Source organism: Haliaeetus leucocephalus, unplaced genomic scaffold (genome assembly GCF_000737465.1).
Source record: "Haliaeetus leucocephalus isolate CR32 unplaced genomic scaffold, Haliaeetus_leucocephalus-4.0 Scaffold536, whole genome shotgun sequence".
Classification (NCBI taxonomy): domain Eukaryota; kingdom Metazoa; phylum Chordata; class Aves; order Accipitriformes; family Accipitridae; genus Haliaeetus; species Haliaeetus leucocephalus.
The window spans coordinates 7,452,849-7,480,082 of NW_010972972.1; the positions used below are offsets into that span (position 1 = coordinate 7,452,849).

At 48.2% G+C, this 27,234-nt stretch overlaps 4 protein-coding genes across 4 annotated transcripts in view; all 4 read right to left on the reverse strand.

Annotated features, from left to right (window-relative positions):
- Positions 1-4,533: 4,533 nt before the first annotated feature.
- LOC104837569 (olfactory receptor 52I2-like) lies at positions 4,534-5,481 on the reverse strand. Its single transcript, XM_010576775.1, has one exon. It carries the CDS (start codon positions 5,479-5,481, stop codon positions 4,534-4,536), a length of 948 nt encoding a protein of 315 aa, XP_010575077.1.
- Positions 5,482-10,530: 5,049 nt separating this feature from the next.
- On the reverse strand, positions 10,531-11,541 carry LOC104837570 (olfactory receptor 52K2-like). The gene has a single exon (XM_010576776.1). It carries the CDS (start codon positions 11,539-11,541, stop codon positions 10,531-10,533), a length of 1,011 nt encoding a protein of 336 aa, XP_010575078.1.
- A 4,997-nt stretch (positions 11,542-16,538) lies between these two features.
- LOC104837571 (olfactory receptor 52K2-like) lies at positions 16,539-17,489 on the reverse strand. Its single transcript, XM_010576778.1, has one exon. The coding sequence runs from the start codon at positions 17,487-17,489 to the stop codon at positions 16,539-16,541; it is 951 nt and encodes a 316-aa protein (XP_010575080.1).
- An 8,173-nt stretch (positions 17,490-25,662) lies between these two features.
- The window catches only part of LOC104837572 (olfactory receptor 51E2-like), a 47,700-nt gene continuing 46,128 nt past the window's right edge, over positions 25,663-27,234 (reverse strand). The window contains exon 2 of the mRNA XM_010576779.1: positions 25,663-26,101. Within this exon, the coding sequence (XP_010575081.1) occupies positions 25,663-26,101 (439 nt within the window). The remainder of the gene's footprint in view (positions 26,102-27,234) is intronic.

Below are 27,234 nucleotides of genomic sequence, written 5' to 3' on the forward strand. Positions count from 1 at the left end.
TGGGCATTGACGTCAGGCTAAGCGATCTGCAGCTAATCACATCATCATACTTTCTCACTAAAGTAATGGCCTGAGGAAGCATCTGCAATCACCGCAGCATGCCAGGACTCATAAAAGTTTGGCAGAACAGACCAAAGACCTCCTTGGTCAACTCAGAGATGCTTTTTCCCTTGTGCAAATTACCCAGACCTTCTGCTGTATTTGTTTTCTGTTCTTAGCAGAAGCTGTTTAACATCCTTCTCAGCTACCAATCAATTAAATTACATTAAAAAATAAAGTTCTCTGATTGCCTTTCTCTCAGGTAGGCATAGACCTCTCTTCTCCATGTAGAGGGGCAGATGCCTTCGTCTGCTTTTGTCTGATTTCTCTGCTTAACAGCTTCTAACTCCCAGCAGATCCTGACAAGCTCCCGAATTTCACTTTGTCCATGATGCTTTAGCTGTAGCTTTCAGTACTCCAGTCACTTCCCTAACCACAGCCATCCTTTTCTACAAGCATGCAGGGTAGCAGGCTTGGCCATTAGCTGAACTCATTCAAAACCTCTCCTAACTTACTCTACAGTTTCCTTGTCTAAATTCCCTCTGCCTTTGAGCTCTCTTAGCTTTGGGAAAAAGGAATTTTAATGAAAAATCAGAATTGCAGGCTGAAATGCATTGAGATCACTGTCACTGGTTCCTAGGCACCACCAACTTTTTTTCCTGTAGTTTAGTTCCTCTTTACTCCTCACAGTTAATTAGCGCTGGACACAGAACCCCTTGATTGAAGGAATGGTCCCTGCGCTCTGCTGTGACATTTTGTCTGCTTTGTCACACCTTCCAGACTGAGGTCTCCCCACCTCAACCCTCGCACCCCTTTCCTTCTCATCACAGACACCTCGGCGGCAGCAGGGATTGCCCACTGCAGCATAATGCATCCTTCAAACACACTTTCCTATGGAGATAAAACAAGGTTATTTCAGGACGGGGCACAAAGGCGAGTGCTGCCTGGCCTGGCTGCTAGCACTGTGTTTGGGACACGTGTTCACATCGAAGGCAAAGCTCCAGCTCTGGACCGTGCCCTGACCGATGAGCATGTAGGTGGTCCGGTGTGTGCCTCTGGGGCACTCGCTCCTCCTCCACAAATTGCACCATGGATGCAGGATACATCCCCAAAATAATGCTTTGTCCCGCAGCTGGGTCGGGATTCTGGGCCAGTGGGCTGCCTGCCTCCTTCACCTCTCCACCCGACCCCGACCGAGCTGCATGTGTGACATAATCCAGCCTATTTCACCAAATTGTGCCCATCAGTGAGAACCCCTGGCTGTGTGCCTACAGCTTTCTATTCAGATGCCTGCTGTTGTATGCAAGGGATTAAGAACATTATCCGTGGTTGAAAATCTAGTTTGTTTCACAGAAAATGTGTATTTAGCTAATTATTGATTAATTTATACAAACAGAAACAAGGCAACTCTCTTGCAGCAAACAATTTCTGGTTTTGGTTAAAAGGTTTGGTATTTATTTGTTTACTTTTTTAAACTGAAGTCCTATTTTTACCTAAAAAATACTTAAAAAATCAGAATTCTGCAGCCTTGGGTCTGCAGTTTCATTTAATAAGAAACTTTAAAATTTTGAAAAACTACTTGAAATAAATTTTTTCCAGCAGTTGCCTTTTTTCCTAACGAACGGACTCACACTGTGAATGCATACAGGGCAGATGCTGAAGTCCCACCAGCCACCCGTCCTTAGGCACCCGGAGCAGCCTGCCATGCCCTGACTCATGCCAGTCCTCCCGTACAGCCACCCACCTTGCCCTCTGCTTGCAGAGAGCTGCCACCCTTGGGGACACTCACGCCGAGAAATAAACATCTCCTGTGTGCGGGAGGGCAGAGCTGCACGGCTGTGCATAAATCACCCCAGGCAATGCTGCTGGGAGCCTCCTGGATGGAGATTCCCAAGAGCAGGACTCCTCTCCAGGCATCTTTTGTAATAACCTCAGCGAGGGGGCTGGACGGTAACAGCCTCAGTCCCAAGTCGATTCTCTCTCATCTAATTTCTTTTACAAATGGCAGGTGCTAGGAGATGACCAAGGGAGACATGAATAGGCTGTGCAAGTAGTCTCCAGCAGAATGAAAGACCTTGTGTTTCTGCTTGGAGCAATGCAAGTGCAGTTTCATTTCTGGCTCTGCTGAACGAGTAGCTGGAAGTCTCTACTGGCTCTCAGTGCAAAGGGCCATGCCACGGCATGAGCTGTCCTCGCCCCCAACAGACCCCCTCCCCAAGCCCCAGGCAGCATAAGGCTGAAATGTGCAAATTCAGGATAGCAAAAAATGCAAATTCAGGATAGCAGAAACATTCTGTCAACTGTTTTTTCAAGATGTCAGGGAAGAGTGCAGCAGAAAATCGGGTAAACACCACAAAGACAGGAAAAAATATTTTTGACATGAGGAATGACACATTCAAACCAGTTTTGAAACTGAATGTCTTTCAGTGAGTTTAATTTTTAAATTAATGTAGAAGTGAGGACTAAACATGACATTTTGGGTGGGATTCATCTAAACAAACACAGGTGGCAGTTGTAGACATGGTATCAGTCTATGACTGGAGCTAGTCCTCCAGATTGCCTTCATATCCATGGAGACAAACAGTGACTTTACAGCAGCATTCATCCCAACCTGAAGCTGATATCTGAAATAGGTCAGAGGAATTATGCTGCACCTGCCTTTTTCATTGCCATGACTGTAAGGGAGATGGTGATGACCGTGTGGACCTCTGCCCTGAATGTGTCTGAGAAGGATGAGAGTTGTCCCACTCCTTTGCTGTCGGAGGAGACATGCCACCTCTGTATGCTTTTATTCTGAATCCTTGTGTTAATGGAGACAGTCCCTCAACTTCATCCCTCTGCTCCTCCTCCACCCTCAGACCCAAGTGGCATCAAGGCTCCTCTCTCTGGATGAAACTCTCCCCCCCAAAGCAGAGGACCATGAGCACTGCTGAGACACAGCCATTCACCTCTGCTGAATTATCTCTATTTCATCACTTGCGTATCTTAAACATCCTAATGGGAGCTGTCACATAACCCTGGCAAAACACCCTGGGCAAATGCTCACCAGCCTGCTGCTTTTGTCCCAAAACATTGACTCTTTGTACTTTAGGTGTTACCAGAAGACTTCAGCCTGACCCCAGGAGGAGCATCCCTGCAGAGTGGGTGCAGAGCATCCATCCCTCTGTCACTGGAGCATCTTCTATTTCTGAGGAGCAGGAACCCTTGTGGGTGGCTGAACCTCTGAACCTGCTGAACCTCTTAGTACTGAAGAAAGGCAAGGTATGGGAATACGAGTTGTTGGTGTTGGTACTTTGGATAGTTGCTGTTGATGTGTATCGTCATGTTGACTGAAACTGCACCTCTCCCAGGGAGCCTCCAGTACCCGTTCAAAATAATGCCTGCAGAGTATCTCCTTATCCCAGGTCAGAGCTGGACTTTCCCTCTGCTGATGCTAAGCTGTAGAGCCTCAGAAGGACTCCTTGTGCCTGCAGTTTCCAGATAAAACCTGCCATTTTGGAGGGACCTGACTTGTCTGGGTCATTCCCAGCTGGATCCCAGCTTCCAGAACAGGAGGGCCCTTGTACCTGGGGAAGTCTCAGCATGGTTTGGTGCTGCAGCCCCCAGACAGAGCCTGTGAATCCTGATAGGACATAGCTGGATGGCTCAGAAAAGTCTGGGATGCAGCTGGTCTACTGGCAGCAAGAGTTAGTCAGGCCTCAGCACCTACAGCATGCTGTCCTTCAGGCCTCCAAGACATGCTCGATTTAGTTATTCGCAGACTTATGGCCATTACAACAAGCAGACACAGGATTGATAAGTACCCCCAAGCACATTCAGTGTTTATTTCCACCACTACAAGGTGTGGGCACCTAGATACAGTGATAAACACCACTGTGCATCTCCCCACTTTGGTTTCCTCACCCAGCTGGTGTGAACTGTCAGATGGACAGAATGCTTAGAAGAGCTCAGTTTTGAAGATGTTCAGTTTTCATCATCACCCAGAAATGCAGAAAAGGTGGTCTGTGCTCACTGAGGGACAGCCTTCTGTGCAAGAGAAGCCCAGAGAGGAGACCCTGGCTGCAGCACCTGCAATGTGTGGCAGTCTCCTATTGCTAGTCCTGATAGTCCATCAGGGACTAAAGAAGACACCATAGAAGAAATTTCCGCATTTGGAATAGAATCTGTGTATTGACACAAATATACCTGGAGCCCTGAAATCTTGCTTTAAATTATCACAGGGTTGTTCATGGCATTGGGAACATCTCAAAACTCAAAGGTGGCTGCTTACTTCTCTGTAACACCTGGAAAGAAGGAAGGGAAATAGTACCTGATATTTGCTCATGCTCTCAGTCCCAAATAACTCTCATCACAGAGCAGGGTCTCATGTGGTCATTAAAGCCAACAAGTCCTCCCTCCTTTCATTGCTTCTGTTTACCATGTGCATTCAGTGGGAATGAAATTGCTGCTGTCTTTGCATAGATGAATACACCTGGAAAACCACTGACTACTGTGTCAGGCATGAACCTTCCTGGAAAATAGCATTTTGCGCACTGCCTGACGAATCTGCTTGGTCCTCATGCTGTAAACGATGGGGTTCAGCATGGTGGGGAGGGTCAGGTAGAGATCAGCCAACAGGACCTGTACATGCATGGATATGCCGCTGCCAAACTGCTGTGCATAGATGGAGACTGTCCCGGGGATGTAATACAGCAGCATCACGCAGATATGACACCCGCAGGTGCTGAAGGCCTTCCAGCATGATTTCTTCCCCAGGACAGTTTTAAGGATCATCCCATAGGACACAGCAATGAAAGCCATGTCCATCCCTACTATAAGAGAGGACCCAGCCACACTGTAAAGCCCACTGGGTCTGGGGTCTGTGCACGCCAGCTTCGCCACGGCCATGTGCTCGCAGTACGAATGGGGAACCACACGGGAACGGCAATAGGGGAGGTTTGTCACCATCCCTGTCAAGGGCACCATGAAAAGCAGAGCTCTCACCACAATGGCCAGGCCTATTTGGGCAATTTTTTGACGATTCAGGATGGCTTGGTACCTGAGGGGGTGACAAATTGCAATGTAGCGGTCAACAGCCATGGCCAGGAGCACTCCCGACTCCCCTGATGTTGTGGAGTGAACAAGGAACATCTGAACGAAACAGGCCATGTAACCTATCTCAGTGGAGTTCAGCCAGAATATGCTCAGCATCTTGGGGATGATGGATGTCACCATCACCACATCGATGACCGCCAGCATGCCCAGGAAGCAGTGGATGGGGTCACGCAGGGACCTGTCCACCCCAATGACAAGCAAAACTATACCATTTCCTACCAAAGCAATGATATAGCCTGAGCAGAAAAGGATGCCCAGACAAGTGGGGAAAGCTTCCAGGCTGGGGACACCCACAAGGATGAAAGAGGAGGAGCTGCGGCTGGGGTGGTTGAAGGGATCAGAAGCCATGCAGGAGAATCTTGCTTTTGTGCTTAAAAAAAGGAGCCCGGTTTTGAGCCCTGAGCTGTCCAGAACTACGGGGGATAAGGTGGGGTCCCTGCATCAGTGAAAGAGCCAAATCAGGGATCCACATCATTATTATGATGTGTGAGATGGGAGCGCTACAGCATAACATGACCAGGTAGGGGGAATGGATCAGAAATGCTGAATAAATGGGGCTGTTATAGCTTGAAAGTTCCTATAAGGTGAAGAAGTTCATGTTTCAAGTTGTGCCACTAGGGATAACCAAGGGACTTCTACAGTTCATTGCTTGTGAAAGGCTTGTTTCTTTGTTGATTGCTCACCACTTCTCAGCTGACATCTTGAAATAAGCTGGAAGAGGAGAGAAAAAGGTTAGCATCCAGCTTCCTTCAGACAGAGCTTTTGCCTGAGCAGCCCTGGCTTCCCTGCAATGGCCCAATGTAGGAAGTTCCTCCAAGTTTGTAGGGCAAAAAGTGGTATCAGAAAGTGCTCTGGGACATTAAGTGAGGTCATGAAATTGCCTTTTGCTGCTCTGTCTTTATTCTGTCATTCACCCATGAGAGAAGCCTGCAAAACTAGGTGGTAGTCAGAGGAGAAAATTAATTTCTGAGGTTTTATTCTGACAGGAGAAGCTTGGACATGACACGAAACCTCCAGAGAACAATCCTGCAGAGACAAGAGGAAGAGTCTGGGTACAGTGGGCAGGATCTACACATTCATTTGTGCCAAAACTTTGCTACTGCTTCTGCCGCTTCTCCCCAACAATGGCAAAGACCAGGCAGGTGATGACCACACCAGATCCCTGCCTGTTAAAACAAATTGCCTGGATGATCATCCACTGATAGCTCTTTACCAAGCAGCAAGCTGTGGGGTGACTCATAATACCCATGCTAGTAACAACATGGAGTAAAATTCACCTGTCTACAGCTCTGCTACAGCATCTTTTAGGCCAACATTTAATGTTAGACATGGCCAGTGTGGCAGTAGTGAGAGGCAGAAGCTAGACAAGTTCAGAATAGAAATAAAGAAGATATTGGGAGACACTAAGGAAACACAACACTTGAAGTTTTAAAATAGAGAGCAGACTTTCATAGGCTTTGAACCCTCCAGTTGAACTACAGCTTAGCCGCAAGTTTGGGGTTGCTGCAGGAGCTGCTGGCTGAAAAGGCGGGTCAGGACAGAAGTGCTTATCTTCTGGTCTAAATGTCTGTGAATTAGGACATTTTAGAGGCTGAAACAGGATCAAAATTACTTTTTAATTATTGCACATGATTGCACTGCACTGACCCTCTGCATCCCCATAACCAGCAGCTGCAGGAGTGAGGTGTGACTCCGGATTTGAGCAGTGAGATTAACCTGTGGCTGCTTTCACCACCTCACACTCCCAAGCAGACCCACGTACTGCCAGTGACACAGACCAGCCCCTGCTGCAAAACAGAGCTGTGCACCCTTGGATGGCACAAGCCCCAGTTTAACACAACAGATCTAAATGTCTTCATGAGGGTCCCTCCACAAAGACTCGGGGTACGGTTCAGCTGCCTAAACACAGGTGCCTCGAGCCATCTGAGACCCCCCGGTGCGTCCCACTTGGCTTCTACTTCCTTTACACCCAGCAGGGTGCAGGCCCCTGCAAACCCTGGGTGATGGTCTGCCTCTCCCACATGGATGCCTTGGGTAGCTGGGAGCATCTCAGGTGGCTGGAGACATCCCAGTAAGGGGCAGTGGAATGACACCCTGAGGGTCTGAGACCCTGTTGCAGTCAGAGAAGAGCTCGAGCATGGAGCCTACAGATTAACTGACTCCCTAAATGTAGGGCTCTGCCCTAGGGTGAGAGGAGTTACTCTCTAGGATCCACTGACCGTAGGGGCTGGGTCTCCACTGGCTGTAGTCAGTGCCTGGACACCAAGCAGTCATGCACACAAGCATGCATGGACACCTACCTCCAGGCACTTACATGTGTCTGAATCCAGAGCTGCATCCCCAGGTGCCTAGATCCAAGGCAAGAGTATATTTGCTTCCAGGAGCTCTCTTCCGCAGCCAATGTCTGACACAATATTATTATCAGTATTGCAGCAGTACTGAAGAACCCTGATCACAGTGACTTCTTGTCCTTGGAGATGGAAAAACATAGCACAGAAGAGCTTTGCAGCCTAAGCAAAGGCTTCTCATCCCAGTCTGCCAAGAAGGATAAGCCCAGGTATCTGTCTCACCTGTAGGACTATCACCCGGAGGGTTGCAGCAGTACATCTCTGTGTATCTCTAAGTGCAGCAAAGCTGGGGTATTAATCCATGCTCTGGAAATGCCCTAAGGGACAGCAGATGTAGGATGCAGAGGTTAGGTTGTCTGTCCTGTGAGAAATTGGAAATTTTCAAGACTGCTTCAGTTTCTTTCATTAGCTCTCCCTTGTAGTGTCATACCATTGGGGTCTCAGGGTTATGGCTGTCTCCAGAGGCTGCTGGGTGCAAAATGTAAACTAAGAAGTCCATCTGAAGTGGAGAAAAATCCTTTTGGTTTTGCCAGAGAGAGCAAGATGGTTTGGAAACTCTGGCTTTCCACTCTTCTCTCCACTCAGAACCATTACAAAAAACTTTTATGTTTGTTGAATCCCTGAAAAGAGTTTGTGCAAGAATCAACACAGGGAGGTAGGATCTCAGAGCAGGTCCTGAGCCTTGGCTGCATCACGCAGTACATAGGTGAGGAACAATGCCTACTGATCATGCATAAGGAAACCACACATCATGGCAAACCTCCAGCAGGTGTAAGGCCTGCCTTTAAGGATCATTAGCAGGATACCAGCTCATTAGGGAATAAATCCATAATCTTCCCTAATTTTTCAGTTTATTTTCCAAAAAAAGATTTTGCGGAAGTACAGACAAGAACCTATGTGTGAGCAGAAGTGCAGTACAAGAGGAACACCATTCTGAAGTGGAGCTTGTCCTTTATTTTTCTGCAAGCCATATAAAGTTATTTTACCTGATACAAGGCAAGCAGGTATATTTATTTTATAGTGGTGACTGGGCTGTGTCAGGGCCAAGCGTGGCACTGAGGGGAGAGGTGGAACTGCCCTGGAGAGCTTCCATCCCTGCTCTGTCCCACTGAGACCCTCTTCTGTCCTGTCCTGTCTTTTCTGTGTCCACTCTCAATGCTTCCTGCCCCCCTCCAAATCTTGGTGAACGGCACAGGATTTGTTCAGTGCAGGGAGGGGCTCAGCAATGAGGGACGTGTGAGATGGGGAGGAGATGAAGACACGGTCATTTGTGATGTGCAGAGAATGTAATTCCTAGAGATTTTGTTGGAAAGGGGAGGTTTTCCTAAAGCGGGGGTTTTGTTCTGCAGATGCATTCCCTGCCCTAAGAGAGCTTTCTTCTGTGTCCTGTCTCCAACTCTGCACTTTCCCAGAGGACTGTGTGTGTATGCTCAGGGTGTGAGATGGAGATGCAGCCTCCAACGCATCTCTGTTTCCTTCAGTCCTGCTTGATGTTTGCTGGTGGTTGCACACTGATGTACGTACCCACCCTGGTCTCTCTGGGTGCTGGCACCCTGGGCTCGTGGGCCCCTATGGTCCATGCTCCCCACTCCAGCAGCTGGTGCTCAGCCCTCGGTGCTCATACACGCACACAGATTAGGGGACTCTCACCCAGGGATGTTGTTAGAAATGGAGTTTAATGAGAAAATGGGGCAGCCTGCGCTGATCAGGCACCAGGCATGGACTGACAGCATGTTGACCAACAGCCTGTTTACATGTGACTGGACCCTTTCATCCCCTTCTCTCTTCTGTTTTCCCACACTTCTTTGCTTCCCAATCCAACCTGATCCCTCCCATTCCCAGCCTTTTGTTCCTCCCCTAAACATCCCACAGTGAGTGCCGCGCAGTGCCAAAGTGCTCTTCCTGGCATTCTGTATTGATTGTCCCACCACCCTGCAGGCAGTACCCCGTGTCAGTTTGTGAGGACAAAAAAAACCCCCAAAACAACAAAGGAAAACAAAACCCAGTAAAAGAAGTGATACAAAAGGAGGAGGAGCAGAAAAGGTCTTGATGCTGTGCAAGCGCTGCTCAGCAATAACTAAACCATTGGTGTGTTATCATCAATGCTGCTTTCATTGCAAATCCAAAACATAGCCCCACACAAGCTACTATGAAGAAAATTAACTCTATCCCAGGTAACACCAGTTCCATGGTGCACACAGAGGCCTGGCAGAGCAATGCAGAGCTCCTTGCCCCTGTGCAGAGCAGTGCAGCAACACCCAGAGACCAGTGGGTACCTCAGCTGTCTGTGCTGGCCTCCACGGCACTTGTCCTGTGCAGAGGGACCAACTGCCACTTCCACTGGGGTGTCTTTACCTGTCAGAGCATGAAGAAGTCATCAAGGAGATGGCAACTGGATGCTACTGAACTGATGCCCTGGTATAGCGCCCCTGTAGGGGTGGGGAACAGAGACAGGGGAGAGTCAGAGAGGTGTTCAGGTGATTAACTTTGGTGAGAGATAGATAAAGTGTGTGCTGTGTTTGTGCCTTCAGAATGGTGGTGACTGTGTGTGGGTACCTGCTCCCCAGGGCTGACAGACCTTCTTCGAGAGGGAGGGGATGTTCTCAGCAACCTGGTCTGACCTTGTAGGTGACCCTGTGTTGAGCAGGAGGTTGGACTAGAGAGCTCCTGAGGTCCCTTGCAGCCTGAGTTATCCCGTGTTCCTGTGATCCCATGTCTCTTACACCCCTTGGCATGGCTCCACTGCACACAAAGTGGTATATTAAGGAAACAGCTGTTTTCTGTGGTTCAGCTGCACTAGGTCATTTTGCCAGAACAAGGTCAGGTGGTGCCTGCAATCCTTATTTATGTTGGGAGATCTGAGGGAACTGGACCACCCAGAGGTGCTGTGCCAATATCACTGCCTTGGGCTAGGGACCAGCAGGAGAACAACCTGCTGAAGCCCTTGGTGCTGACCTGAGTTCAGTGGGTGCCAACGTTTCCTGGGGCACCTGCGGCTCTGAACGTACACTGAGAGCCGCATCAAGGTCCAGAAGAGGTTTTGGCCATTCTAGGGAACGGACTTTGTCTTCATGAGTCCCAGCCCTGTGCCCTGAAGGCCAGGCCCAATCCGTCCTGCTGTGGGTCTCTGGGAGATCACCTTGCACACTCCATCACGAATCTGCTTTGTCCTGATGCCATAGATCAGGGGGTTGAATGCCGGCGGGATGAGGAGGTAGATATCAGCCAACAGGACCTGGATGTGGGGTGGGAGCTCCTGGTGGTACCTCTCCATGTACATGGAGAGCAGCCCAGGGATGTAGAAGAGGGCTATGAGGCAGAGATGTGAGCTGCAGGTGCTGAAGGCTTTTTTGCGGGCTTGTGGGGAGGAGAGGCTGAGCACAGCTCGAAGGATGAGTGCATAAGAGAGGGCGATGAGCAGCGAGTCGAAGCTGCCCACGTAGGTGGAGATGGAGAGGCTGTAGGTGTTGCTGAAGGCAGCATCTCTGCAGGCCAGTTTGAGCACGGCCATGTGCTCGCAGTACGAGTGGTCCACGACTGCTGGGCTGCAGAGAGGCAGGCGGTGAATCTGTAAAGTGAGGGGGCTCATGAAGACCACAGCCCTGAGCAGGGTAGCCAAGCCAATGGCAGCCACAACGGGGCCAGTCAGGATGGACAAATACCGCAGTGGATTGCAAATGGCCACGTAGCGGTCAAAGGCCATCGCCACCAGCACCCCCGACTCCATCACAGAGAAAGCATGAACAAAGTACATCTGGGTAAGACAAGCATCCAGGCTCATGGCAGTGGAGTGAAACCAGAAGATGCCCAGCATTTTGGGGGTAATGGAGGTGGACATCACCAGGTCAATGACTGCCAGCATGGACAGGAAGAGGAACATGGGCAGGTGCAGACAGGGATCAGCCTTTATCACGCACAGGAGGGTGCTGTTCCCAGCCAGTGTGACAAGGTACATGATGCAGAAGGGGACGGAGATCCAGTGGTGCAGGTGCTGCAGCCCCGGGATGCCTGTCAGGTGCAGCTCCGACAGCGAGGTGTTGGTGGGGTGCGAGTGGGGCATGGTGGTCACTGCAGGAGCCTAAGTGAGGAGAGCCCAGGCACACAAGGACAGCCATACCCTCGGTCACACCAAAGGTCCATCCAGCCTCCGATCCTATGTCCAGCATCAAAAGCAGACCCTTAGGGAAGAATATGAGAAAGGAAACATACCATGACACTTCTCCTGTGTGCTTTCCCAGCTTCCAACAATTTGAAGCTCAGGGACTTCCTAGACTGGATGTGTTTTTTCCATTTTAATTAACCCTACCCCAGAAACCTATCTAGCCTCTTCTGTGCAAAATTTTAGCACCCGCACCATCTTTTAGCAAGGAGTTTCACAAACTAATGGCACCTTTTGTGAAATAACCCCTTCCCTTTCTTGTGAGCCTGACATTTGCTAGTGTCATTGAGGACCCATAGTTCCTACATCAAAATGGGCAGAGAAAAGTTAGGAGAATCCTTGTTCTTCCTCCATGTACCACCATGAGACGTGGAAGTAAGTAAACCTCAGATGATGGAAGTTTTATTCCAGACCTGCAGGAGAATTTTTAAAGCCTCCATCAGCACCGACTATTCGATTTCCCATATTCAGCTCCCATTTGTCTTGCTCTGTATCTAGAAAGATGGAGCTGAAAAGGACTTTCTGGATCACAGAGCCGAGTGCCTGTTGCTTTAGGTGTGACAGCTTACCTTACCCAGGAAAACTGATAGTCAGCATCCTAGGATATTTTGCTTTCATGCATCTGCTGGAAGATGGCTCCAACCTTCCACCCTGCTCCAACAGCTGGGAAATTACCTCTACTTTCCTCTCTCAGTGTGTTCCCATCCAGTTTCTACCACCTCTGAAATTAAATCTGATTACACTTTTCCCTCCCTGCTATTTGCACCCCAGTGTGTCTATAAAGCCACACAACCCAGCCTGACATTTGCTAAGCAAAAGAGCCTCGGCTCCTTTGTCCCCTTTCACAAGACCAGAGCTCTGCTCCTAGTCGCACAAGCAATTTTCCTCTTTACATTTTCCTTTAAAGCATCTTTCTTGGCTGTGCCTGGTTAGAGTCACACAGACGAGGTCTCACAAAGGGGTCTTGGATGATGCACAACAGTTTGCTTAAGATCAGTCTTCAAAGAGCTCCACTTTACATGTGGTTTCAATAGTACCATGCTTTTGAGGTCCAGTTGCCCACATCACCTTCACCTCAGGAAGGAGAGGCACTGGGGTTTCTGTTTCCCAGGGATGCAACCCATCTCTCAGCCAGATTAATTGCTGTTTTCCAGCAGGACCTTGCAGGCAGAATGTGACATGTCCAGAAAGCATCACATTATCAGGGGTAGATCTTTCCAAGCAAATCTGATTGCTTGCTTTCTTGTCATTTATAAAACATGTTAGCAGATTAAAGTTTCTGAGCAAATCATACTCTCAGAATTGCTTGTTCAGTGGAACACCCTCAGGTAGGATGAACAAGAAGCACAAGGTCAAAGGACTGAGCTGGAGGTCTGCAGATTGAAGTGCATTGTGGCTGGCACTTTAGGGAAAATAATGGCAAACTAGAGGGAGTTCAGAAATAAGGATGAAGTTAAGCTGGAGAGCTGAGGGGACTGGCTCACCTGGGGAACAGTCTATGAGAAGAGCCTTGAAACATGTTAAAGGCTACAGTGAAGTAGAAAGGAATAATTGTCCTACATGTCCTCTGAAAGGACAAGTCAGGAGTCTAAATCCCAGAAAAAGTAGGAGAAATTCAACCTAGGCTTAAAGAAAATTTCTCCAATGGTAAAGATAGAAACACAATGATGAAAATAGAGCTGCAGTGCCCAAGCAGACTGATGATCCATTTTTGCAGAAGACCAAGCAGGACAAAAATCTGTTAGGGATGACCCTGGTACAACCATGTTGTAATGGCAAGGGTGCCAGATCGGACTGGGTTTTGTTCACATCTGTTCTGTAGGACTTCTGAAGGTGGTCCATGGAGTGACTGCAGAAACACCTTCAAAAACCAAACACACACATTCGCTCCCCACTCCCCCCTGCCCACGCATTCCCATTCTGAAAGCAAGCAAACAGAACGGAGGAGAATAAAAGCTATATGCCTGTGGATGAAGTCTACCCTTAAATTTATTCAGTTGTAAAGCAAACTCTCTGCAAAGACAATGTGCAAGCTGGTCTGAGAATTTTCTGTTGCAGGGAGACAAGGCTGCCCAAGGTCTTTTTCAAAACTCATGGTGCTTTTTTTTGTAAAGAATGTAGTCAAGAAGCATGGAACTGGAGAGGGTCATGGGGCCTTTTCCAGACTCTTTTCTCTTTTTTTTCTCTCTTTTTAAATAGATCTATTTTTTTAATGTTTATAAAGAAAAGACTGCAGCAGCAAATCCTTTTGTGCTGCTCCTATTTAAAATCCGTGCACTGATGGATGACCTACCTGGCTTGCTGCTGCAGATTTGTCCAGATAAATCAGCAGGTGTACCCAACTCACCCAGCCCCTGCGGGAGTGGTGCTGGCCAGCCCCGCTTCCACCGGGTTTGTCGCCTGCTTCTCTGACCCAGCAGCTTTTAGCGGTGGAAGCATTTATAAGTTTGCTGAGAGGAATCCCCAGTGTGTCTGTCTCATGGCTCAAGAAATGAGTCCACACACATATACATGTGCAGCTGACTTGCTCATTTACTGACTAACCTCTTAATTCAGTTTAATTGAGAAGATATTGTGGCCAATCCCCTATAGGGCTTATAACCCCTGCAGTAGCCTGAACTCTACCTCATCCTTTGACCCTTCCAAACACAGGTCCCCGAGCTTGGCGTTGCCTGCTCCCTCTTTTCGGGATGCTGGATCTTTCCAGATGCAAATGAGGTCTGGGTCTCCTTCCATGGTCTGTGTGACCATGAGATGGAGCTCCTGGCTGTCTCCATCCTGTCAGAGGCTGCAAGTCAGGGGAGGCATGTCCTGTCCCACACTCGTGCTTTGCATTCTCTAAGACAACAGCAGAAAGAGCACAGCTAGATAGAAATCACATGGCAGACCAATTCTGGCCACTTGGCCTGAGACTAATTTTGTCTATAGTCTCCTTCTGCAAAGTCAGGGTTTGCCATTGAAAACCTCCTGACCAAAGAGGGCTGGCACTGCGCAGTGAAAAGGCTGCCGAAAGCAGTGGTGTGCTTCCCTGAAGGGGATGAGAAGAGCTGCACCAAGCCTGGCTGGATGTCCCCAGGTTTGGGTGATACTGGGAGCAGTGCATCCTACCTGGGCAGCATCAAGCAACGGCAATGGAGGCAGACCCTGTAACTGGAGAATAAATCCACTGCCTGGCAGGCTCCAGGCAGTGCACCCAGCACCAACACTTTCCAGCCCTGACACTTTCCAGCCCCAACTTGGACCAGGACTATGAGACTCGGGTTGGAAGAGTCTGGTCTCTGAGTCAGGTGGAAAGATCTGTGCTGTATTTTAGTTGCTGGGCATTGTGTAGATTGTACTGTTGCCAAGGGGGTGGTGGCAGTACGGGATGCAACTGTTCATAGTCCAGAAGGCACCCAAAGGCAGCAGTGTCAGGAGACACTGAAAGAATTGAGTTTATACCCACCAGCTTGGGTTTGGTGTTCACCACAGCTCTTTGTAACGCTCCCCTTTCCCCTCTAGCTCAGTGCAGGATACATGCAGGACCTCAGGCTTCCCTTAGAGACCAGACTCATGGAATTCCTGTGCCCTGATTTCCATGGGGTGAAGGCAGAGGGAGAGCTGTGATGGTAAGTCAGTATGTGGTGTTAGAAGATGAGTTTTCATCATAGTTAAAATCAGGTACAGGATTTCCGAGGAGAACAAGAGGAGCTTAGTCCCCGTTCTCTGCTCCCCTACTTTAATCTACACTCCTGCTCCTTGCCTCCAGTGCTTGGAGGTGACCCTCATACAACAGCCCCACAGGCTTTTTTTTAGTTTATGGCCCTGTCCTTTGCATAAGAAATCTGCATAAAGCAAAGGACACTTGTGCAATTGTGCTCTCCAGCTGCTCTATGCACCCGATTGTAAGCAATTCCCACTCTCCCTAACACCTCCGCTGCACCTGAGCGTTAGTTCAGGGGAAGGAGCGATGTATTACCCTCATGCAGTGCAGCATGTGCAGAATTACATGGTCTCCAAAGAAGAGAGCCAGTTTGCTAAAGTGCCAAAACCACAGGAGTAGGATCTCACAGGAGTTTGGAGGCAAGCAAAGGCTTATGAAAAACCGGAGCTTCTCAAAATCCCATTACAGGTGCCTATATGCTTATAGGGAAGAGACACAACAACACAGAAAGTTAGGGAGTCTCAAAATTTTATAGAACAACATTTCATGGCTGATGCTGTTTTGGTGTTTCTAATTAGAAAGGAACAAAACCTTATGTCACACTGCAGGGTTTCAGTATGACTTGTAGATCCTGTTCTCAAATGAGCTGGCTTTTTGTGATTGCTGCAAATGCTTCAGTAAGGTTTCAAGACAGGATTGGGAGAAAAACAAAATTTGTTTGGGCCAACATCTGGATGACTGTGTGTGTGTGTGTGTGTGTGTGTGTGTGTGTAAATGTGCATACACACATACCACACTGTCCTCTCATAGCCAGGCACCAGGATCAGGAAGCTGCTAAATACTAGTAAGTGAATAAATGGAGAGTTACAGACTGGGTGAAAAAGGTACATGGGGAGGATGAATCCATGAACAGACTTTCATTTCCAAAGTGGCAACAGTCTTTTATCAAGAGCTGAGGTGAAGAGGAGAGTCATGAGGTGATACAGATCTGAGGAGAACCAAAGATACAGATAGACACGATTTATCTTTCCATTCTGAACAGGAATGTAGAATTCACTTTCTAAAAATAATGTTTCACCAGTCAAATTTTCTGTGGTGCCTCCAGCTTTCAGGGTTTGGCCAAGATGATGAAGGGCTCATGCCGCTTTTCCAATAGACAGCTTTTTAAGCTTTTTCTTTGCTCCCCAAACATGCTGCCGTTGGTCCCTGGCCCAAACCCTATTCCTTGCTACCTGGCATTAGCAATGGGCTGGAGTCAGGACTGGGACTGGATCTCTTTCTGCCAGAGCAGGCTCAGCACCCACTCCCGGATCGGCTTGGTCCTCATCCCGTAGATGAGTGGGTTGAGCATGGGAGGCACCAGCAGGTAGAGGTCAGCCATCAGGATGTGGATGTGCATGGGGATGTTCTGGCCCCAGCACTGAGTGTAGAATGAGAAGAGCCCAGGTGTGTAGAAGAGCACGATGACACCGATGTGGGAGCCACAGGTGCCAAAGGACTTCAGACGAGCCTTTCTGGAGGAGAGGCCTATGACCTCCCTCAGGATCAGCATGTAGGAGACAGCGATGAGGATGGAGTCTGAGGCCACCATGATGGTGGCAGCCATGATCCCGTAGATGCTGTTGAGCCGGGTGTCCCCACAGGCCAGCTTCACCACTGACATGTGCTCACAGTAGGAGTGGTGAATGAGGCGGGGACCACAGTAGGACAGGCTGGTCACCATGCATGTCAGAGGGGTGACGATGGCAAAGCCACGCACCACAGCAGCCAAACCCAGCTTGGCAATGGTGGGGCCAGTCAGGATGGCAGAGTAGCGCAGGGGCTTGCAGATGGCCAAGTATCGGTCGAAGGCCATGGTGACCAGGACCCCTGACTCTGCCGTAGAGAAGCTGTGGATGAAGAACATCTGGGCCACACAACCCTCAAAGTTGATCTCGTGGGATTGGAACCAGAAGATGCTCAGGAGCTTGGGTATGGTGGAAGTGGTGAGCACGAGGTCAATGGCAGCCAGCATGGAGAGGAAGTAATACATGGGCAGGTGCAGGCTTGGGTCCAGCCTAATCACTAGGAGGAGTGTGATGTTCCCCAGCACTGCCATGAAGTACATGGTGCAGAATGGGAAGGCAATCCAGAATTGAGCATCCTCCAGCCCAGGGATGCCTATCAGGTTGAAGGATGTGGAACTGGAGTGATTTGGGTAGGACATGAGGCACTGTTGCAGAGCCAGAAGGGAAGACACAGGAGCAGCTGGCATAGAGAGAGAGAGGAATGAGCTGTAACAATCACTACTGTGGACACCAGCCACCGCCCCTGCCTGTCTTCTCAGGCACACAGACCTGGACTCGATGATCTTTATGGGTCCCTTCCAACTTGAGATATTCTATGATATGTTTCTATGATATGATTCATAAACTCCTGCCTCTTATCCAGGTACACTCAGTCCCATCACTGGCAAGACGCAAACTCACATGGTCTTAGCCGGAATGTTTGGGAGTTATCTTACCTCTCCTCCCATCCTGAGCTGGCCTCTGGCTGTTGTCTTCAGCCCTCCCCTCCATAGTTTGGGAGTTACAAGCTAGAAGATAAGTACATTTAGTTGCCATCAGTACAAAAATCTAATATGGGAGAAGGGTGAAGGTCCAGAATACTTTGAGGATGCAGCTCAGCAGGACTCTGGTCACCCACACACCTCTGCAGGTGTAAACCATATCTTCTTCTGGGCTGGTGTGCCCCATCTGATTCCCACCTTGGGAAACTGCAGCACATGTATATTTGCAACATCAATGTTTGTTGTCCAGAGCATTTTTGCTGTGAGAGCTGATGCCCGGGGAAGCAGAGCACTGCCCCAGCTGTGCGCTCTGCTTCAGGACAGCACTGTCAGCTGTGGGGCTGTTCCTGCCAGAGCCTAAATCCAAACTGTCTTGCTGGAGTCCCTCTCTGAATGGGCAACCAGCCTACAGGACGCCCGTCTCCTGCGTTAGGAAGGAAAACCAGTGTCATGACCAAAACTGGCCTGAGGCTGCAGTGCTGGTCCCTTCCAGCGCCAGCCCTCCCACAGTGCGTTGTACCTCCTTACCCTCAAGCCCTTGACAAACAGAAGAAGTGCTGTGAATTGTCCCTGTTTTACAGGGAAAACAGAGGCACAGAAGGGTTAAATTAGCCTGCTGGCAGTATGGGAATTAGATATAAGTTTCTCAGGCACTTGTACCCCCTGTTTTCCCCAACATACCACAGGGCCAGACTTCATCTCCTCGGCTTTCCAGGCATTTGACTTCCTTGACCTCTAAATAGTTTCATCTCTCCTCCAAACTGCTTCGAGTCCTCCACATGACACAAACCAACAGGCATTTCAGTCTGCTTCTAGTCATTGCTATTTGCAATGTAAGGCCGAATACTGCAAAGCCAATATTGTGAAAATGCTGCCAAGACAATTTTATTTATAATAGTTTATTGCAAAGAGGACTCTGTTTACAGAGTAGTCAGCTACCTTGGCTATAAATTCAGGGAGGCAGAGCCACAGCTGGCACAAGCCAGTCCAGCAGGAAACATGTCTCGTGCCAGAATTATTTATCTGGAAAGGGCAAACACATCTGAGATCCTGTAATCCTGTGCTTGGGAAAAAAGCAGATACTCCCTTCCTCCTCTCTGCCACAGGTAATTAATCTACAAATCCTGTGTACTGTTCTGGGCAGTGTTACCTGTACTTCATCTTGTATAATAAAGCTATCCAGATTATTAAATAATGCTATTGAACAAGCACCAGACTCAGTTTTTACTGGGTCCTTTCATTTATGTTCATAGTGCTGTGCCAGTTCTGTTCCCTTAGCAGGGTCTGATTTCTTGGGTACACAAACACATGAAATACCAAGGCAGCAACCTCTTTAGCTCAGTCTCTCTGACCAGCCCATTTGGGTCATGCAAAGACACTGTCCCCACTGCGCTTCAGTTTCATCCACGTCATACCTGACCTCCTCTACATTTCATGCGTCCTCCTCTTGACATGCCTTGCAGCCACGGTGCCAGTGTGCTAGCAATTGAAGGTGCCTCCGGACCCTGAACACACACATGGGGACAGGCATCTAGTGCCACCTCCCAACCCTGCACAGAGGATCGCACCTGGAGGAGCTCTTCCTTCATCACATCAACTCCAACCCAGCCTTACACGGACCTCTCATTTGTACCACCAACCCCCAAGAATGACTGCAATTGCAGCCTACATACAAATGCCATGTTAGGAAGATAACTGTGATTTTAGCTATTTTTCAGTCGTACATGCAACAGCAGGGATGGGAGCAGCACTTTCAGACTTCTTGCTGCTTAAGTGGAGCAGTGCTTTCAGGCCTGTTCTGAGCATTTTTTTTGTGCTTCATTGGCACAAAAAGCTGATAGTTTTATTTTGTGCAATTAAGTAGTTCAGTAACTTGTAAAGTGACATGTTTTGCTCATTGCAGTTGGCAAAATCCAGAAGATTTTCTAGAAATGGGGGACATTACCAGGCACCTTGACCTAGTTTGCTGTACCCCATTTAGATTTGTTGCAAACTTGTATTTTGTTTTTAAGCAGTGAAACAGATTAAAATACCCTCAGAGAATGACCTGCTTAGTATTGAACAAAGTGCAAAAGGAGTTGAAGTCCTTGATTGCTAGCATACTGGCAAAGTGTTCCTCACTTTGTAAGGAGGGAATAGATCCTGGTACTTGAAGCTGAGGTTTTAACTCTTTCCTCACTCATTTTTGTCAACTCTGCATCTCTGCTGCTAAGCAATAATAATTAAATTTACCAGGTTTGATGCATGTAACATTTTGTGTCATTCTTAGACATTGTAAATCTACCAGCCATGCAGTCTGAGACGGTGAAAAACATATAGCCAACTCCTTTTGCAACCACGCCCTGATCTGACTATGCTAACAGCCATCCTGCACTCCTGATCAGCATACAGCCTGTCATGAAAAAAAAGATCCCTTGAATTTTGGGTTTTAAGAGAGCTAGAGTAATGATCCAGTCCATACCCCTTCCCCACTATAAGATCAAAAGTAACCTCTGATAGATACATGCACAACCTGATCTCCCATTGCAGAAACACTATACTTTCCCCAAATCACTCATTTCAGAGCATTTTCCTAGCGTCAAGCCTATGTCTCACTGGAGCTCATGACTTTTGTCCTTTCCGTAAGGGAGAAGAACAAATTATTACCTTCCTTGTGGTGTTTGCCATCCTCTTCAGGTTTGCTCAAGCAAAAAGGACAGGACTAGAGCTATGATCGGGTAATTGCAGGTCTTCACAGATGACTGGGTTAGCAGAGGTTACACCTATGTGTCTACAGCTTGTTTCAAGTTGATTTAACCAAGGCACAGCTTGCAGGCAAATAATTAGCACTGTTGTAATTAACCTATGCAAGGAAGAAAACTGAGGTTGCAGGTGTATGACTGGCAGTTCTCGACCACAATATTCACTTAATGTGGGATATCTAGAAGTAATGAAGTAGCTCATTAACTCAGTAAGAGATGAATTTCACTTAGATGTATTGGCATATCTGACTAGTAGCTTTTCTGGATAGATTGTTTTATATTTGACCCCGATCTGGCTAAAATTTGAACTTGGCTAAGAACTTGGCACTATGCTTAAAAATACTGGCATAACACCAGATTAAATGAAAAAAAAAAAGTCTACCCAGCTCACCTGGATGATTTGGATGTGACCCCGGCTGTACCTATATCATCTTCAAATACTTTTTCTCTCTCAACAACCAGGCAACTCCTCAACATGCCAAAAGGACCCACATGGAAATATTTATACACCTTAAGGAACCTGATTACCTCAATCACTCACTGCTGGGACTTCAGAGATACTAATCATCACAGAGGAGAAACTGCTGCCTGGGAATAACCAGGAATAGCAATGGTTTGTAAACAAATTCACTCCTCTTTCCCACTGCATGGGTTATGTCTGCTTCAGCATTAAGCAGTGCCAAACAGATCTTTGGTCCATAAAGAGGGAAGATTTTATCTCTGGGTGGGCAGATATCCCTCTGAGCACGACTAGCTGTTCTCCTGGTAAACACACACAAAGGTGCATGTGTCCTTCAGGCTTAATTCTATTGGTATAAAACTTGCTTTGGATTTGGATCCAGTGTCACTGCACTCCTTCTGGGGCACGAGATAGCAGCCTGGTTTCTTAGGGCTGTATTTTAATGTCACCTTTCACCTGAGGATCCTGAAGCATCCATGAACTTTAGTGAATGCTTTGTAAATGAGTGCTGATCCTTTGGACCTAATTTAGGTATTTCCTGGCAGTCTCTGAGGGTGGAGGTCATGTATGAACCACAGATGATCAGTACGGTATTTAGGGAGAGGGGTGTTGGGGAAGGAGGGCAGGAAGCCGTTCAGATAATCACCACATCTGGGATCAATGTCAGTTTTTCAGCTGTTTCAGTCTGGCAACTACAAACATGACACAAAGAGCAATGACTTATGGGTGTGCTGGCCCCTTGGGCTACTGGTCCTTCAAAAGAAAGGAACCAAAACTAGGAGAAATCTGTAGAGACTGGAGAGGAGGAGAAGATCAGTTTAAGGGGCCTTGTGGCTTCTGCTGGCATTTTCGCTACAGACAAATAGATGGCATGGTTAGAGATGCTCTTGGAAGGAGGCAATCCACGCTGAGGCAGGGACAGCACTGGGGGACCATGGGAGACCCAAGCTGGGGCAGAGGAGAGCAAATAAGGACCAAGGAGCAGTAGAAGGAAACAGCCACGCACTGATCCGGACCTCCTGCACCACTGTCACCCCACCAAAGGGACTGGGAGGGCAGGACTGCAACACGTGGCAACAACATGGGGAGTTAAGACTAGGACAGGGGAGAAGAGATGCTGGAGTGATGAAAAATCAGGGAAAGGGGGAGGAACGGTGTTTCCCTAAATGTTTTTTTAAATTACATTTTTAATTCTTTTTTTCCAATTATATTTTTTATTCTTTTTTTTTTCCTCAATGCATGAGTGAATTATTAAAAGTTTATGTTAATTTGTCATAAATTAAATGAAGTTAAAATCCCCAGGTCAAGACTGTTTTGCTCCCAATAGAAACTCCTTGCTTCCTTGGTCTATTTTTTTGTCCCCTCTTCTTCCATATGCCGTTCCTGGCCACGCACCCATGGAGACATGTTTTGCTTTCAGACATGTATTTCCATCGGCTGGGCTCTCCCTGCGTTCATGTTTCTCAACATACAATTCATTGGTGGCTTCGGGTATCCAACTTATATTCAGCCTGCTTCTGATGTGGCACACAGGGCTGCCTTGATGTGTGATTTCAGCAGCTCTTGCAGCATCGGGGGGAATGGAGACATCGGTGTGATGGGAAGCCATCCTGACTCCTGCCCTACCACAGATAGGGTCCCCACAGCCAAGCGATACCTTCTCTCCCACTCCAGAGTCTGACCTGGCCATCAAGGGACCAGGGACGTCTGACCACAGAGGTAGGGAGAGGCCAGAACAGCTGGGGACCACACTGGGTGGGCACCCAGCATCTGTGTTGAAAAGGACCTCTTCAGAAAGCCCTTCCCAGCTGCCATCTCACACCAGGACTCCCTCAGCATGTAAGCCAAATGTGGATCTGCCAGGCAGCCTGCTGCTCCAGATGCAGTCCCACTGTATAATCCAACGGATGGGTTCCCATCCTTTACAAGCAAAAGTATTGCATTTGTGTGCCTGAAATGGGGCGGCTTTTCTGCTCTGAGGCCTCTCGTCATTATCACAGTGCAAACAGGAACAAGAAGACCTGAGTGGAGGCTCGCTCTAGATAATGCAGAGGTGAACCAGTGACACACCTTGCCCACTGAACACCACTTTGAGATTACTGCATCCTTTACCCCTACCTGGGGTCTCTGAACCTCGCTCGCAGTGCTGTGACTGAGAGGCAGAAGGTGGGGGAAGTCCACCCAGCCAGGATGAGACCTCTGGTAGAACTAGAGAAGAAATCTTGGGGAATGCTGGGCACTTTTGGTGGTTGGATGGGCCTCCCAGAGATGGTGGCAGTAATTAATTGCTTGGGTTTTGTAAAAAGAGACAGAGAAAGTCTCCTGGGGCTCTGGCCAAGAGAAGCAGCTTAGGGAGAAGGTAAATCACTGCCCTGCCTCCCTTCTTCTGCAGCAAGGGTTTCTTCCAGCTCTGAGAGACAGGAGTTAATCCTGGTCTTCTGGAGCTGAAGACGAGAGAGGGAAAATGACTTGACATTGCTGACTGGTTTGTGAAACCTCCCAGGACCCAGCTTGGCTATAAACTCCCCAGCTGCAGAGCAGATTCTGAAGTCTGCTCAGCAGGCTGGACAGCCAGAGGTCCTTGGAGAAGAGGAGCTGTTGCTTACTCATCTTGGTCAGGAATCTGGTGAGTCATCCCAGGGAGTCTGGTGCACGAGTTGTGCGAGGGGGGAGGAAAGAGAGGATCTGAACCAAGCCTTGATGTAGGTCCTGATCTGTTGTGGGATGGAAACCCAGCTTGAATTCTGACGATGCATGATTTTTTTCTTAGTTTAAGCTGGGAATTCATAAAAGTGCCTGTGCTGGGTCAAACCGGAAGTCCTCCTCACCTGAGGTCCGCTCTCCAGCTGTGGCTGTGCCTCTGTGCACAGCTGGCAGAGCCCCCGCAGCAGTGCTCAGGGGGTCCTGGAGAATCAGAGACATCCTGAGAGGAGGCTGTCAGGACTGTGCCAGCCTCATGGTGCTGGGGGCCCACCTTCTGCCTTCTCCACCTGCTCCAGGGAAGGAGAGATGTCTTGAATCCAAATAAGCACCAGAGAATTTCATATCTGACCAATGGCGATCATGTTTTTTACTTGATGGGCTTCACACTCTTGCCATGATTCAATCATGCTACATGGAACAGTACTTCTACTGATCAGAGATCTAGGTAAGGATGTGAATTGGCATGTTATGAAGCTTTTTATGAAACCACTATACTCGAAGTAGTAGAGATGAGGGATTATATGAGAACTTTGCAAAGCTGAATGATGAACTGATAAACTGGACAGTAAAATTCAGTATAGGTTCATTAAAACTGAGGCAAAACACAGCCCTATTTTTGCATAGACAATGCTGTGCTATGGACTGTCCATCCCGACTCAGAAATAGGCATCTTGGAGTTAGGACTGATGACTCCTTGAAAACTTAAGTGGTACCCAGTCACTTCTTCACTCCAGACTCCTCTCCTCGTTATCACCACAGGCTTCACTCAGTCCCTTCAGCAAGGTGATGATTGGTGCAGGTCAGGGTCAGTACACAGCAGTTTCTCTCTGCCACTACCTTCTCACTCATTTCCAATGCTCCAGCATGGGCTGATCCACAGGCTGCATTCCCATTGGGGGTGAACCTGCTCCAGTGTGGGTCCTTCATGGGCTGCAGTCCCTTTGGGGTCTATGTGCTCTGGCATGGGCTTATTCATGGGCTGCAGTCCCTTTGGGGTGTACCTGCTCTGGTGTGGGTCCTCCACTGTCCACGGTCCCTTCAGTGGGAGTGCTTCTACCACCATGGAGCACCTCCTACTGCTCTGACCTTGGTGCTCTCCTTGCTGTTTCTCACTCTTTTTGTTCACTCCTCTCTCAGTCTGACATTTTCTGCCCTTTCTTAAATAAGTTTTCAGAGAGACACCACAAACACACCTGGCTGGCTCAGCTTTGGTGCATGATGGGCCTGTTACTGATCCAGCTGGAACCATCTTGTGCTGGGCACAGGGCAGCCCCAGACCTCCCTCCTGGCCACCCCTGCAGCACCCTCCACTACCCAAACCTTGCCAGCTACACCCAGCACACCTCCTCACAAATATCTTGAGCTGCTGTTTACAAATATTGTTTTGCTTTGTGCTGTGTGGATAATGAGTTAATTTGTTCCTAATTCAGGAAATGAAGCTCTTAATCAGATTTGTGCTAGAGATTTCTGCTTCCACAAAGTGGTATTTATCTGTTTCTTCCAAAAATAATTTTCTAAATTATAGGCAGTGAATAAATGCAAGAAGAAGAAGACATAGTGAAAAAGTTAATAGTAGGTGAAAGTGTTTTTATACTCTTTGTCTGTCCCAGTGTCTTTCTGGGATGCATTGGGATACACTGTGAGGAAAGGAACAAGTTCCAGCTAAATGTTGATTCCTGAAGGGCTCTGACTGCATCCATAAAGCCATCAACCTGCCAGGCTTGTGTAGTCTTTTACTACAGTACTAGTGCTTGCTGCACAAAGTATATTTGCTCTACAATTTGCAGTCATAAATTATTGTTATTTGTGTTGTGATAGTGACTGAGAGCCTGCCAAGGGCTCAGGCAGCATGCTGCATAGTCAAAGAAGAGAAGCACATTCCGCATCCCCAAAGCTAAGCCAAGAAAAGTCAAGAGCTGGGTGCAGTTTAATGGGCAGTTCTGTCATCAGAAATTTTAATTGAAATCTGGATCCTCTGTATCTGCTTGGTCCTCACCCCATAGATGATGGGGTTGAGCACAGCAGGCACCAGGATGTAGATGTTCCCCATGATGATATGGACCAGCGGAGCCAGGTCCTTCCCAAACCTGTGCACCACGGACAGCCCAATCAGGGGCACGTAGAAGGCCAGGACCACGCAGATATGGGCAACGCAGGTGCTGAACACCTTGAGCCTCTCCTTCCACGATGCCAGCCGCAAGACAGCCTTGAGGATCAGGATGTAGGAGAGGCAGATGAGGATGGCGTCTAGCCCCATGACCAGCAGGATGGCGGTGAGGCCGTACACCACACTGGGGGTGGTGTTGGCGCAGGCCAGGTTCATCACGTCCTGGTGCAGGCAGAAGGAGTGTGACAGCACCCGGGAGCTGCAGAATGGAAGGGGCAGAGGAGGACTTGGTTCTGTCTCTCCTCTGGAGCCAGGTGATGCTCTGGAAGTCTTAGAACATTAAGGGTGTTTATTTTTTTATACTGAAACTTCATTACTAGCATAAAAGCTGCACTGTAGTACCAACAGAGCAGTGCTTTTATAGTGTGAAACAGGTGTATCTGCTATCTGGAGTCACAGAGTCACTGAGGCTGACAGGGACCTCTGGAGATCATCCTGGCCAACCCCTCTGCTCAGGCAGGGTCACACAGGAGCAGGTTTCCCAGGACCGTGTATACCTCGGGTTTTTGTATGTCCAAGGATGGACACTCTACAGCCTCCCTGGGAAACCTGTGCCAGTGTTTGATAAACATCATCATAAAAAAATAATATATATATTTGTTACATTTAAATGGAATTCCCTGTTTTTTCTAGTTTGTGCCCATTGCCTCTTGTTGTTTCACTGGATACCACTGAGAAGAATGTGGCTTTGTCTTCGTTACTCCATTCCATCAGGTATTTATACACATTAAGAAGGCACACTCATGCAAAGAATCTCTTTGCCAAGGGAAATGCCCCTTCAACAGGGACCATGCCTCTCTTAAGGTGCTTGACACTCAAGAAAGACAATAGTTTGCATTGGTAACTATTGATACAGTATTGGTACAGCCCATAGGACCACAAGCAGGTTAGCAGTACTCTGTGGGTTATTTATTATCTACCTTAGAAGCAACTGGGATGAGTCCATCACCAGGACTACTTCATGTACTAGTCATGCCCTTTGCTGTCCCCTCCCTAACTGCTGTTTGGGGCACAGTTTATTTAAACTATGTGTATTTAAACCCATTCAGCTCACTGCTGCAAGATAGTGATGATGCGCCTTGCTTAGGAACCAGTGTGTGCATTAAGAACATGTACGTCAGTGGGTGAAAAGTAAGACTCTCCATCTCTTTGTGCTTCAAACTGTGCAGCTGTGAGGGGAAAGGAGAGATCTGAGAGTTAAAGGCACTGACTGTGGCTTAGGCAAACTGGAGCTGCAGAACTGGTTTGGTTGCAAAAGGGCTGGAGACACTGACATTCCTGGCTGTTGAAAGTGTAAAGCAGGGTCTGCTCAGAGTGTTGAGACAACAGCAA

What these genes read in the sequence shown, in the direction of transcription:
- LOC104837569 (XM_010576775.1), bottom strand. Translation starts at nt 5,481, where the DNA reads ATGGCTTCTGATCCCTTCAACCACCCCAGCCGCAGCTCCTCCTCTTTC.
- LOC104837570 (XM_010576776.1), bottom strand. Translation starts at nt 11,541, where the DNA reads ATGCCCCACTCGCACCCCACCAACACCTCGCTGTCGGAGCTGCACCTG.
- LOC104837571 (XM_010576778.1), bottom strand. Translation starts at nt 17,489, where the DNA reads ATGTCCTACCCAAATCACTCCAGTTCCACATCCTTCAACCTGATAGGC.